Source organism: Juglans regia, chromosome 13 (assembly GCF_001411555.2).
Source record: "Juglans regia cultivar Chandler chromosome 13, Walnut 2.0, whole genome shotgun sequence".
Taxonomy (NCBI): Eukaryota; Viridiplantae; Streptophyta; class Magnoliopsida; order Fagales; family Juglandaceae; genus Juglans; species Juglans regia.
Window position 1 is genome coordinate 22972693 of NC_049913.1, and position 13115 is coordinate 22985807.

General features: G+C 34.9%; 1 protein-coding gene across 1 annotated transcript; it reads right to left on the minus strand.

The window, feature by feature from the left end:
• Window positions 1-7530: 7530 nt before the first annotated feature.
• On the minus strand, window positions 7531-12651 carry LOC108988500 (uncharacterized protein YpgQ). The gene is made up of 7 exons (XM_018961771.2): window positions 12317-12651; window positions 11465-11495; window positions 11257-11275; window positions 10672-10769; window positions 8339-8437; window positions 8012-8184; window positions 7531-7840 (listed from the first exon to the last, which is right to left on the minus strand). Exons 1-7 carry the CDS (start codon window positions 12479-12481, stop codon window positions 7754-7756), a joined length of 672 nt encoding a protein of 223 aa, XP_018817316.1. The 5' UTR covers window positions 12482-12651; the 3' UTR covers window positions 7531-7753.
• Between the last annotated feature and the right edge of the window lie 464 nt (window positions 12652-13115).

Genomic DNA, 13115 nt, shown 5'->3' on the forward strand with positions numbered 1-13115 from the left:
TGATGCTTAGATCAATTTTAGTACTTGAATATGAAGCATATGATGTTATTTCGTGATGGTTTACTTCATGAAAAATTCAGATCTAGTAGTTGATCCAAAACCAAATCATGTAGTACTCGGTTTTGGAGTAAATGTGCAAACTTTGTAAACTTTGTGATCTTTGGTGGATGTCTTGTAAACTTTGTGATCTTTGATTTGTTTGTTCCAGCATGCTATTTCTTAGGATTGATTTATGATCATGTTAAGAATATTTTTTAGACTTTTGGAGTTCTTAGAGTTGATTTGAAGAATGATAGACCAAGAACATCAATGTTGTTCTTTGTGGTAAAAAGACTTATTTTGGCATGAAAGAAATTTTTATTTTGTGATGTGTTTTTTTTTTAATGTCCTAACATTATATTAAAGCATATGATATTATTTTTGTATGTTGCATGATTTAATTTTAGCATGAAAATTGGAGTTGAAAGAATTGGAGCAAAAATCAAGGATTTTAGCATTAGTGTAATTCGGCCTTTGCTTGGTACTTGTAGCTATGTTGTGTTTTAAATTTTTCTAATTGTATATTTGGATTTTAGGATAAAATTTACATGATGAATGTAAATTTTTGTGAGTTTTAGAGTTAGAATGTGAAATCCTTAACTTAAGAGTAAAATGGTCAATTTTCCACAAATAGAGGGGGAAATGGTAATTTTACTTTGATTCATTAATTTTATATTTCTAAGTATACCAGTGAGAAGTTTCTAACTTTTAGAAATGCATCCTTACAATTCTCGTTATTTCACACTTAAATTCATCATGCTTCACTCAATATAAGTTAGTCTCTAACTGTAATACCCCATATTTTTAGCATATTTATTTATTTTATGTGGAAGATTTTTTTTATAATTAATTTAAATATTATTGTTCTTGTTTTAAAAATTTATCGAATTTTTTCTCGTTGGATTTATTTTATAATTTTTAAGTTGTGAACTTTATTTTGATGTGCTTTGGTGATATTATTTAATGTTTGTTTTTAAATTTGCGTTTTGCTTTAATGAACAATTTTATTGTTGGACTTTAATTGTTATTGTTTTATTTTATTTTTTTTTTTTTCTTTTTCTTTTCTGTTTTTTTTTTTCTCCCACACACGACACTACACGGTGCACGTCTTTCTCTTTTCAAACTTTAGGGTTTTTTCTTATCACCCGTATAGACACACGTTTTCATCTTTTTTTTTTTTTGAAGACTGCCTTGTATCCTCGTTGCGTCCAGCCTCCAGAGTTCACCATCGTGCAGCCCCTCCTAGTTCGACGCCAACATCTTTTTCCACGTACGTAAAACCGACACCACCGTTAGCGTCCTTCACCTAGGCTCAACGCCTCTCCATGCGCCATCGCGTCCGTCTCGGCCTCAACCGCAGCAGCATGCCTTTACCATGAGAGCGTCCCGCTCATACAAGGAGGTCGGCAACCGCAGGCAATCATTGCACCACGTGAGACGCTGAGCAAGCGGATTGCACGGCAAGAGACTCGCCCGCGCACGGCCAAAAGCCATCCTGCATCTTCACGGTTTTACCCAACCATGTCCTGGAAAACGCAGCCTCCCAAGGAAGTCAAGTCGCCGCTTGCTCCTCCTCAACGCTGCCATACGCCGCCACCGATACCCCCACCAGTGTAGCCTTCGATAGCCATCCCGCAGCCTCTGTTTTTCACTCCCGAAACAGAGGATGTTTCTCCTCCTACCGTGAGCCATTGCAACCTTTAACCTCCGTGAGCTTCTTCATGTTGCAGCTCCAGAAACCGCCGGTGAAGTTTTCCGTCACCCCAGGTCCGCCTCTTGCCGCCCCGCCGCACGGTATCTCCCTCTCTGTTTTCTGTCTCTCACGTTGGTTTACTCTCCCGTAAGCTCTTTCTCACCGTGCATCTCTCTCTCTCTTTCTCGTCCAGTGCATAGCCACCGAGTGCACCACCTCCCGTCGCACGCCGCACCGTCGCACTTCACCATCTCGGTGAGTCCCTGCCGCCGCTGCATGTTTTTCGTTTATTCTATTGTTTGTTTATCGTCTGTCTTACGTATAGGGTGCTTATATATATATATATTTATATATATATATATATATGTGTGTGTGTGTGTATATTTATAAGTAAAGTTTTAACTTGCACTTACTAGTTTTAACCTAATATATATTAGGAAAGTTCACGGCTTGAGTTTCGGCTGAGAAGAAATTTTTGTGTGTTGAGTTTATATTTAATTAGGATTTTGTTTTAAGTTTTAATAAATATTATATTGTATTTTGATAATATTTTTAGATAAAGTAAGTAAATCTATTTTTCATAAGAGGTGAGTTTTTTTCATGAATTATTTTAGGAAAAGTTTAGTAATCAATGTATTCTTTTTATTTATAAAATATTGTTGGTATTTTAGATATTTTGAATATTAATTTTTTATTGAGTTCTATAATTATCATAATACTTTTTCGATAAATTTTCTTCTCCAGTACGATTTCGATTAAGTGAATATTGTTGGTCTTAGAAAATGTTGGTATTTTAGGTATTATGAGAATTTTAGGTTTTGAGGTTCTTAAAATAGGTTCTTTTAGCATTTTTAAGTTTTAATATCGAAATACGTGGTTGATTGGAAATTTATGAAAGTTACGTGATTATTATATAGGTGACGATTAATATTTGTTCGGTATTTTTGAGGAGAGTTCTGAAAAGCTAAGAAGTCCAGGTAAGCGGGGTTCCTATGCTAGACTTTGCATTAAATAAAATGAACTGAGATCCTTTTTGGAAAATGTGCATGTTTTGTTATGAAAAGAAATCTGAAAACAACCTCAGATAATTGTTCTGCATTACTCATGAGATTCTGTTTAAGAAGAAAGTATTTTCTATCATGACTGGTGTAGACATGAGTTTATTTTTGACATTCTATTTCTGAACTTTGAAAAAGAGAGCGAATATGAAATTTTGTGCATAAAGTATGCTTTGTGATCTAATTTTGTTCTGTTCTGTACTCTGTTATGATGTGGCATCTGAAAAACCTTTGGCATGACTTTCTGACTCTGATTCTGACTCTGATATGGTGATTCTGATTCTGTTTTGCTCTGATATGTGGCCCTGTCACGGGATATAATAGTGACCTCTGGCCCTATCACGGGAGATAATAGTGACCTCTGGCCCGCCACGAGATATAATAGTGGTTTTCTGTTCTGAGTGCAATCGCTTTGGTAACACGGTAATTTATGTTCTGCTTGGCTTTCCGCGGGATGCACAACCCTACCACGGGGGTTAAACATGGTCTCTGTTCTGATATGATATGATAAGACGAAATTGTTCAGTCATGTTATGCCAAAGGAGTCTTTGAACATGAAAAGTTGGTTTCTGAATATGAAATATTTGAGAAGTCGCTCTGATTTTCTGATAAAACGTATTTGTTTGAGATTTGCATATTGATACTGAAATGTTTTGTTTCTGCATTCCGAACTCTGTGAAAATGCTCATGTTTACACACTAGTATATGTCCTCTGCTTACTGAGTTGTTGATAACTCACCCCTTATCTCCATTCATTTTTCAGATGATTTTTGAATAGACCGGCTAAGGATCAGGATTATGGAGTATCGGTAAGATGATTTTTAAGCATAGTGGATTACTCATAGAAGATTTCTGAGAAGTGGCGGATTTTATTAAGAGACTTTGTAGTATTCTGATGACGTTATATTTTGGAGTCTATAAATTTGTTGATTATCAGGTTATATGAGTTAACTTTCCGGACCCTCGGGGACGGGACGTTACACTAACTTAGTTTCAGGATATTTATGTGTGTATGGTCGTGAGAAACCATCATTCATGTTAGTTTGGTGTATATATATATGTGTGTGTGTATGTGTATGTGTGTGTATGTGAGTGTGTTAAGTTATGTTACATGTTATATTACGTCATGCCGCGTTCAATTGTTGCACACCATGTTATGCCATGTTATTAGTCATACTTACATATTATGTCATATCATATCATTTGTCATTCATTTCACACCCCGTAATGTCACGAGTATAGAGTTTGTAACGAAAAATAGTATTTTCTAGTCATTTTAGTCTTTTATGTGTATCATGACCCCAAGTGCTATGATGAGATAATATCCTAATGGAGCTCTATTGTTCATGCTGAAGAGTTTAAACTAGTGTAAAATTCCTTAAGTTAACAAAGTACCATCAATAGGAAGTCAAGCACCAACACCGATGGTGCCAAACCACAGCTCAATTGTTATATGCACTTGTGCAGGTGCAGATACTCGTGGTGTGAGACGTATGTTAACATACTTACACTAATGCAGATTGATGCGATGCGTCAAGGACACATGGCTCAAGGGGACATGTGTAGCATCTATAGTTCATATTTAATTAATCAGTTATTATGGGAACAAGATTTCAAATTCATATTTAGTTTCAAGTTTAGTTCAATTTCAATTCACGTCATATTTATTTCACGTTCAGTTCAGTTCATGTTCGATACAGTTCATTTTAGTTGAAGTCTTTGTCAGTTGAGATTATGTCAACTCATGTCTTGTTAATTGTCAAGTCACGTCACGTTAGCATTCCTGTTTTTACTGTCATGCATGCATCTATATAGTGATAGTTAAGTTATTTGTTATATTGCTGAAAGTTATAATCAAATTTCAATTGGTAGTCTTAACTATCATTCTTCCCAAAATGGTAGATCATATGCCAGAATCAAGAGATGTAACAGAGAGTGGACTAGAGGAGGTCGATTAGGTGGCAAAGCAATGACACAAAGCTCATTTCTTCGATGCTTTGTTTTATCGATAGTATTTTGGCTTCCTTGGCTGAGTTGCGTGAGCTACTCAATAGATTAGCCTAATAGCTATATCAATCTTTGCCTGTACTTATCTAGTACTCATGATATTACAGATCTTTTGGATAGGGGTGTAACCGGTCCGGTCCGGTCCGGTTTTGGATAAAATTTAGGACCGAACTACCGGTTTTGTATTTTTCAAAACCGATTACGCACCGGTTACCCTCCTAAACCGGTACTTCCGGTTTCCGGTCCGGTTTTCCAGTTTTTTTAAAATATAAGTTTCACAATTTGTCATTAAAAATTTGTTTATAAAAAAAAAAATTTTTTTGATTTAAAAAAAAACTGTTTTATACTTTTATTAATATATTAGACTATATAATAGTATTAATATTAGACTATTGGTATAGTTATAAGTTATATATTAGTAGTAGTTATAAAATTTTAGTGATTTAGTATTAACATTTTATATAATAATTTATAAATTATAAAAAGAAATTATTTCATATATGAATATATATTATATATAAAATTTCACATAAAAATTTATAATTATACATTATATATAAAACTTCTATATATTAATATTTAATATATAAAAAATATTTTGTATAAAACTTATATATAAAAATATTATTTTTTATTTTTTTTAATCAACCGGTCCAGTTCGGGCAAAAAAATCCTGGAATCGGAACCGGACCGAATCTAGCCGGTTTTTACATTTTAAAAACCGGTTCCGGACCGGACCGGTTCAAAACCGGTAAAATCGGTCTGGTTCGGTCCGGTCCGGACCGGTTTTCCGGTTTGAGTTTACACCCTTACTTTTGGATATAATTATAACTTTTGAACGTCTGTCATCTAAGATTATGAAGTATGTTTGGATATTTAGGATATATCTTATCTAGTACATAGTATTGCTCAAAGAAAAAAGCTATTCGCTGAAAATATTGCATATTATTAGATGCATGTTAAATACATTGTATATTTATTTATCATGAAGGAGGGTAGGTAATCTTATGTTGTATGTCTTGACGTTTCAGAGTTCGTCATATCCCAAGCAGAATTTGGGGGCGTCACAACAGATAACAAATGTCCTTCCTAATCTCACTATTGAATGACGCCATGATTTTTCATAATTAGTTTTAAAAAAATTATGCAAAAAAAGTCTTTGAAAATTGGGGTTGTTGGGATCTTTGACTAGTAGGTTCTTCTTGTATTGGAAATCTATTCCGCAGCAGATTTGATTTTCCTACCATTCAAGTTCAGTCTTTGATTATATATCCGACTACCATTCAAGTTCCTACTCTAAATTGTATATATACATTTGGACCACACCCTTAGGGCAAGAATTTCCCACAAAAAAAAACTCTTTATACATGAATCAGATCAAATCCAACACTCATCACAGAGAAAATGGTCCAACAAGCTTTCCAATAAAATAAGACAAGGTGTTTTTCGTGCAAGAATGAAGAAGATCAAGGTGTTTTTCTTCCTCCACAACAGCTTTCGGTCAGTCGTTTTCCTCGGCGACCCCAAATGGTGGCAAAGTTGAGATTGCAGTTGGAGGGGAGAACGCAGGCAAAGGGCAATGCGGGGGGGGAGGGGAGAGAAATTTCGATTCCGAATCTCAGGTTGTCTTTCCCTGAATGTGCATTTAGTTTACAACAACATAAAAGGAAATAACACGTCCGCACAAGTGTTTGGTGTAGGATAAGATGAGGAATTTGAGTAGAACTACTCTTTAGTTTAATGCATCTTTGATTTCTTTTAAAAAAAAAAAATTTGAAAAACTTCCGAAAACTGTTGCCTCCAAATATCACCTAAGAAAAGCATATTGAAGTCAAAAAGTGAAATGCGTGAAAGAAACACCTCAAATTCCACATGCTTGCCTAAAGAGCCTTGCATCAAGTAAAGTTCTACATTGAAAGAACCTTTCATTTAAATGTGAAAGAAGCCCAACTCCAAGGGATGGCGTAGTGGTCCTGGGGTGAGACGTATAAACCAAACATCTTGGGTTTGAAACTCCGCATTCAGCCATTCACACTCTTGGGTCTATCAAATTGAAAGAATTTTCTCTAAAACTATTTGAGGTGTATCCGAAGGAAAATTTTTACTGAAAGCCTGTACACGTCTAGAGCTAAGTCGGGACTCTGTTCCCGAAAATCTGGTGCCAATAAAAAAATGTCAAACGAGACCTCTAAATCTGGTATTCAATTTTTTGGCCAGTTCATGCACTGACATGTTGATTAAGAGAGCTCATGTGTTATCCGTGTTGAACTTTGGTTCAGAACAGCAGAAAAGAGTATGTCTTTGCTAAAACATTTCAGCCACCATTTGAATTACCTTGGTTTTAGTAACATGCAAAGTCACACTCCAAAGTTAATTGGCATTTTGCTCGTGTGTCTTGTTGTAATACACAATTCCCTATCGACAAGCTCCAAGCATACAAATCAAATCCCTGCTGTATTTAGTGTAGAGCTAAAATCAGTACCATTTTGAGCCTTCTATGATTGTTTCTGACCAACTCATGTCTAATTTTAATCAAATTATCAGGTGCACGAGAAAGATGAAATGCAGTCATCAAGCAGAATCAGCAAAAGCTACAACGCATGGCTTCCCTATAGAGGCTCACAGACCGCTAACCCTTGTCAATGATAGAAACTGGTCATAGCAAGAGTTCAATGCCCACGCGATTACCTCAAATGTCCTTTAGCCAACTAATCTTTATCAAGATGACATACAGAAGCATTAATGTCCCCTATCTCATGCTTGGCATTCAATTATTCAGGGCAGTCCGAGGAAACTCTCCATGTTTATACATTTATTATGTAAAATAAATGTGAGATTCTCAATCCCTAGCATCTTTTCAGCACAGTATTAGAACAAAGTTGATGCAGTATACCTTTAGGACAATATCAGAAATCAATTGAGATCAAATCTCCAAAGGTAAAGACATGTATCTGTTTCAAGCTTTCCCATCCCACTCTTCATAGAACTCCTTTAGGAACTCCTCCATGAACTTGTGTCTTCTCTCAGCCCTCTTCTGACCAGCCTGAATTTAATGTCAAACACCATGTAACGATCATAAATATCTAGTATTCTATCCATGTACATATATGCATCTGTTACATCAAACATTCATATCAAGCACAAAGAAAGACACATGGATGCACACCAACGATAAGAAAACCTGGGCAGGTATGTGTGCATCCAAGTCTTTTACCTTGGTTTTCATCAAATCCTTCAGCTTGAGAAGCTTCTCATGAAAATGATTCACAGTAGTCTGCTCATCTTTCTTCATGTACTGTTCCTTAGATACATCTGATCGTGGCTGAATGGCAGGATCATGTAGCACCCTGCTCCTACTTCCACCAAAAGTAAAGCAACGAGCAATGCCTGATTTTGAGGGACAACTTAAGATTGGTGCATAGCTTGTCAATTAAGAATTTGTTTTCAGTGAGTAAAATAGTTTGCAAGATTTTTGAAGAAGCCACCCTGGTATAACATAAATGGCTTTTATATAAAAGCACATATGAAATGCACAAATTACCAATTGCACCAATTGCATCAAGACGATCAGCATCTTGCACGATTCCAAATTCCGGAAAAAGTTCATTATTTACAAGCCCAGCAAGCTCGTCTTTGAAACCTGAATTCAAAGATACATCAGTTGCAATTACTTACTTTCACAGAACAAATACAAACTATGACAAAGGGAAAAAAGAAACAAAATTTCGTAACTTTACTGAATAGTGTAAGACAATCTCAAAAGCCATAATAAAATTCAGAGTTTCAAATAAATTGGGTGAACTACAGAAGAAAAAGAGGAAAATCAGATTTATTACAATGACTATGAATAAGTAATTTAGAGATAATGAAAATAACATAAGCGAACAAAAAAGATGAAGGCTTATCTTTGAATCAAGATGGCTCCAAGTAAAATTTCCCATTGTGATCGAATGTACTATATATTTCTTTTATTCCTAACCATGTGTGTGATTTACTATTTTTTTTTCCAAACACATACACAAGATTTAGGCCATGTTTGGTCACACAAATTATTCTTCAGAATTTCTCTCTCTTTTTTTAAGTCAAAGCAAACTTCTTTAAATCTCAAAAAAAGTTCTATTCCAACTTTTAATCGAATCGTTGCCCAAACATTACCTAAACACAAAAATCAATACAATTTTTACAAAGTCCAAAACCAAACTACTCTTAAAAAATTATATTCAAACAACTTTACAACTCTAAGGCATTTCCTTCGAGTGATTACACAAATTGTCGAAGGCATAATGCTCCATCAATTAACTATCACAAACTCCAATACAAAACTTATTTAACTTATTTTAAAAACAATGTCTTCAAAAATTTTTGTCCTTTTCCAAAGCCCAATCTCAAAAAAATTCTCAAACATTTTAAGACTTTTTCATAACCAAACATGACTTAGTGGAATACAAAATGATGTAAACAAATTCCTTTTGTCATCCAAATGTGAGTTTGTGTTCATGTACACGTGTGTGTGTTGTGTGCGTGTGTATAAGAGAGAGAGAGATTTATTATCAGGATGGAATGGTGCAAAAGACCAAATGTGAAGATGATAGGTAGGAGAGGAAGCCAGCTGAAGGGAGACAAGCACAGCAATATAAGAAGTGATTGAAGTAAAATGGAACAAGCACCAATATATTTAAATTATGAAAAAAATACAGGAAAAACCTTTAGAAACTCACTGCCAGTACTCCAAAAAAAAAAAAAAAGTTTAACATTCAAAAAATAATTTCAAACGAAAGAGGGACGGAAAGCAACCGGGGTCAAGTGTCAACAAAGCATGCAGCTCTGAGGGTGGTACACATCACGGAACTTTGATAGTTATACAATCACCTACTTTACATTTTGTTTTTACCAAAACATAAGTTCTCATGTGTATTTATTGGCCATAAATCTCAGTAGTGAAAAAAGTTTATGATCAATTATATTGGCTTAAATTCCTCAAAATTATTCCTATAACCAGCCTACAAAGAATCTCTTTCTTCTGAAATATTTATATATAACTTAAATCAAGCATCTAATACATTCTAGATTTTCTAAGACGAGAGGTCTTAAAAAGCTTATTCAATGAATTTTTTTTTCTTTTTGATAAGTAGCTTATTCAATGGATATTGTGGACATACAAGCAAGGATCCTTCACAAAGTAAGAAAAAAAAAATTGAAGAAACTGAGAAAGGATTTTCAATTTCATTTTGGGTTGGCTCTAACAATATGATGCATGCTAAGAGTATCACATAACTCATAGCCAGCACCAACTATTATATCTTGTATATATTTTGAAATTGAAAAGTGTTTGTGTTTGAATAGTGTTTAGATGTTGAGATGAGATAAGATGAGAAGAGATGGGATGAGATGGGTTGAGATTGTCTGTTAAACCAAATGGGGCCTTAGTGGCATGTGTTGACATAGCCCAACCTCGTTCTTTTTCTTTTTTTGGGGCAAAAATAGACTGAAATATTTCTTAAATCTAAATCTACAATTTTACCATAATAAATAGAACCTAATTGGAGATCAATGTGCCTTTTTATCTCCTAACCTGTTTTTTTCTTCTTTTTTTTGATGAAGAGGAAACCCAGAGACTGTGCAAACACAACATGTCTTTTACCTGGTTAAACCTTGGACCGAACCTGTGTAATGAGTCCATATCCCATAGATCAAGTAAATCATGAGCTTTTCATATATAGGACATGGCCCCTAAAATTGCTTGCACCGAAGGATTTGAACCTTAGCTTTTCATAACGCTAGCCATTGTATCTCCTAATCTTAAATTTGGCATGGTAAAAAAATAAGAAAGAAAAAATGAAACAAGAGCAAAACAATAGCCGTCAAAGAACTCACCCATTCCCTTGATAATCTGTAAAATCTTGATCTTCTTGTGCTCCTCTATGCACTCTTGCTCAAGAAAAGTTTCAACAATTTTCTCCTCAGAAGGATCTCTATGTGTCAAGCAAAATCTCAAAGATTACATAAAGGAAAAGCAAGGCTATGTGGAGAAAAAAAAAGGTCCAACACGGTGAAAAGTCAAAACTCAAATCCCTGGTTTATAGAAACAAACATGAGTTTCAACAATAAGAATGAAGTAAAATTGAGGAGATACAGCTTCAAGTGTGCATGCAATTATGAGTGAAGATATGTATTTATACATTTTTCCAGTGTACTAAGAAACAAGTAACCAAAGTTAGTAGTACATGTATGTGCCATTTGCGGGAACTCGAAAACTGATCGACTTCAAAAGTCCAGTGGAAAATGGGAAACAAAACCTAATTAATACAATGCAGGTCTCCGAAAATTAACACATCAAGCTTCATCACATGAAAACTCATTGGGAGAACCATTGAAAGCCCAATTAGCACACAACTTTTGTTGTATTAGAGCACAACAAGAATCATCTTCTTACATTAAGCCAGAATGAGAATTACAAACCTTAAGTATTTGTAGTCACCTGCATCCAGCAATTAATAATTAACAGGATTAGTAGGTTTATAGGTTAAGAGCACAACAGTATGAAAATTTCAGGAAAAAAGAAGAAGTTTAATAGTGTATATTTGGGTACTTATGCATTTTTGCAGCACCCACCACATTCATAAGTCATAATTGAAAGCATTCCTAGAAGTTGTTGGAAAGTAATAACCTATATCATGGAGAAGTGCAGCAAGCTCTATCTGTGAAGAAACAAATTTAAGAGATGTCAAGGCAAATAATGGGGAAAGTTGAAACAAGGAACTCATGAATGACCTAATGGAGGAAAAAAATGAAATATGTATATATATGTGTGTGTGTGTGTGTGTATATATATATACACGCACACGCACACGCACACGCACATCATATATATATATATATATATATATATATATATATTCTACCAGAACTGCACAATTACGAGCACCGGGAGCCATACCAAAACGGATGGTATAGCATCAGCGGTACAAGTTTAAACCCGTGCCACCTCAATTTCTTGTTTGCTGAAGATGAAAGCTTCAAATTTCCATAGTGATCCCATTCAACAGTGAGATGTGAAAGAGGGAAATGTAGACCATAATGGAGCAATTTAGCCCTACAGCCTTTCAAAGCTTTCACCATGAAATATACCTTCTGTTGTGTTTCTAACTATTTGACAGAACTCATTAGCAAGCGCCATATAGCCATTTCCTTGCTCCCCAGGGAACGCAGGATTGGAAACAAGCCTTTTGTTTAGCAAGGAAATTACTACAGCTTGTAACCCCAAATAAAAAATACAGCAGATGATGTCAATTAGGTGGGAAAATGGGGTTCAAATAATTATGGATTTCGTCTTGACTAATGAATGACGAAAAAACATAGTTATAATTTAGATAAATTTACAAAGAGAAGATGGCAATTCATAACTTATAACCCACTTCAGAAAGAAGCATAACTAACTAATTTCTTGGCAAGCAAACAGACCACATGAATAACAAGTTTGGAAAGAAGAAGAAAGAAGAATAGAAAAGAAAAGGTTTACTATCTCCATGGAGTCAGGGTTGGAGAAGAGGCCCTCCTCACGTGCGAGAGTGAGGGCGAGGTCTCTGACCCTCCAGACGTGCGTTGCGTCGTGAGACGCATCGTTCCCTTTCATGACTCTCTCTACCAGCTTCTCTGCGTTTCTCACCGTCTCTTCCCTCGCCATCTCTCTATGTTTGTAATTTTTCTTTCCTTTTGGTCCCTAGTGTTGTGTTGAGTGGGGCAATGCGTCTGTTGAAGTTTGCTTGGATGGACTCTGGAGACGGGAAAATTCAACCTTCGAAAAGATGCGGCTAAAGGATTCCCAGCCGGAGAGGGAAATTAAAAATCAAGCTTTAGGCCCATAAGAATCGGCATGTTTTTCTTAGCTGTGTTTTGATTTAAAGTTGATATTTGGATTTAAGATAAAATTGTAGCTGTAAATTTTGATAAATTTTGAAACTCAAATGCAATATCCTTATTTTAGGGGCAAAATTGTAACTTTTCATAAGTAAAAGGGTAACTTGCAATCTTAGTCATAACTTAGTAAGTTTTATGTTTATTAGAAACTAGTACGATATTCTAACCTTACAAATATCTCATTTCAGTTTAAGATATTTTACGCATCGTACGTCAAATTACTATAAGTTAGATTCTATCTTACTCTCGATAGTATTAATTATGTGTGGTGATAAGAAATCATTTTCATATTTGTTATGATGATTATAAATCTAATTAAATGTCATGCCATGTCATTTATTACAATACATGCTTAATATTACATCCCATTATATGTCATGTCATCTGTCACATGTTTATTT

Coding starts and splice junctions, on each gene's coding strand:
- LOC108988500 (XM_018961771.2), bottom strand. CDS start 12,481: ATGGCGAGGGAAGAGACGGTGAGAAACGCAGAGAAGCTGGTAGAGAGA. Junction 8,185..8,338: donor TGATGCAATTGGTGCAATTG/GTAATTTGTGCA, acceptor CCTCAAAATCAG/GCATTGCTCGTTGCTTTACT. Junction 7,841..8,011: donor AGGATTTGATGAAAACCAAG/GTAAAAGACTTG, acceptor CATTAAATTCAG/GCTGGTCAGAAGAGGGCTGA.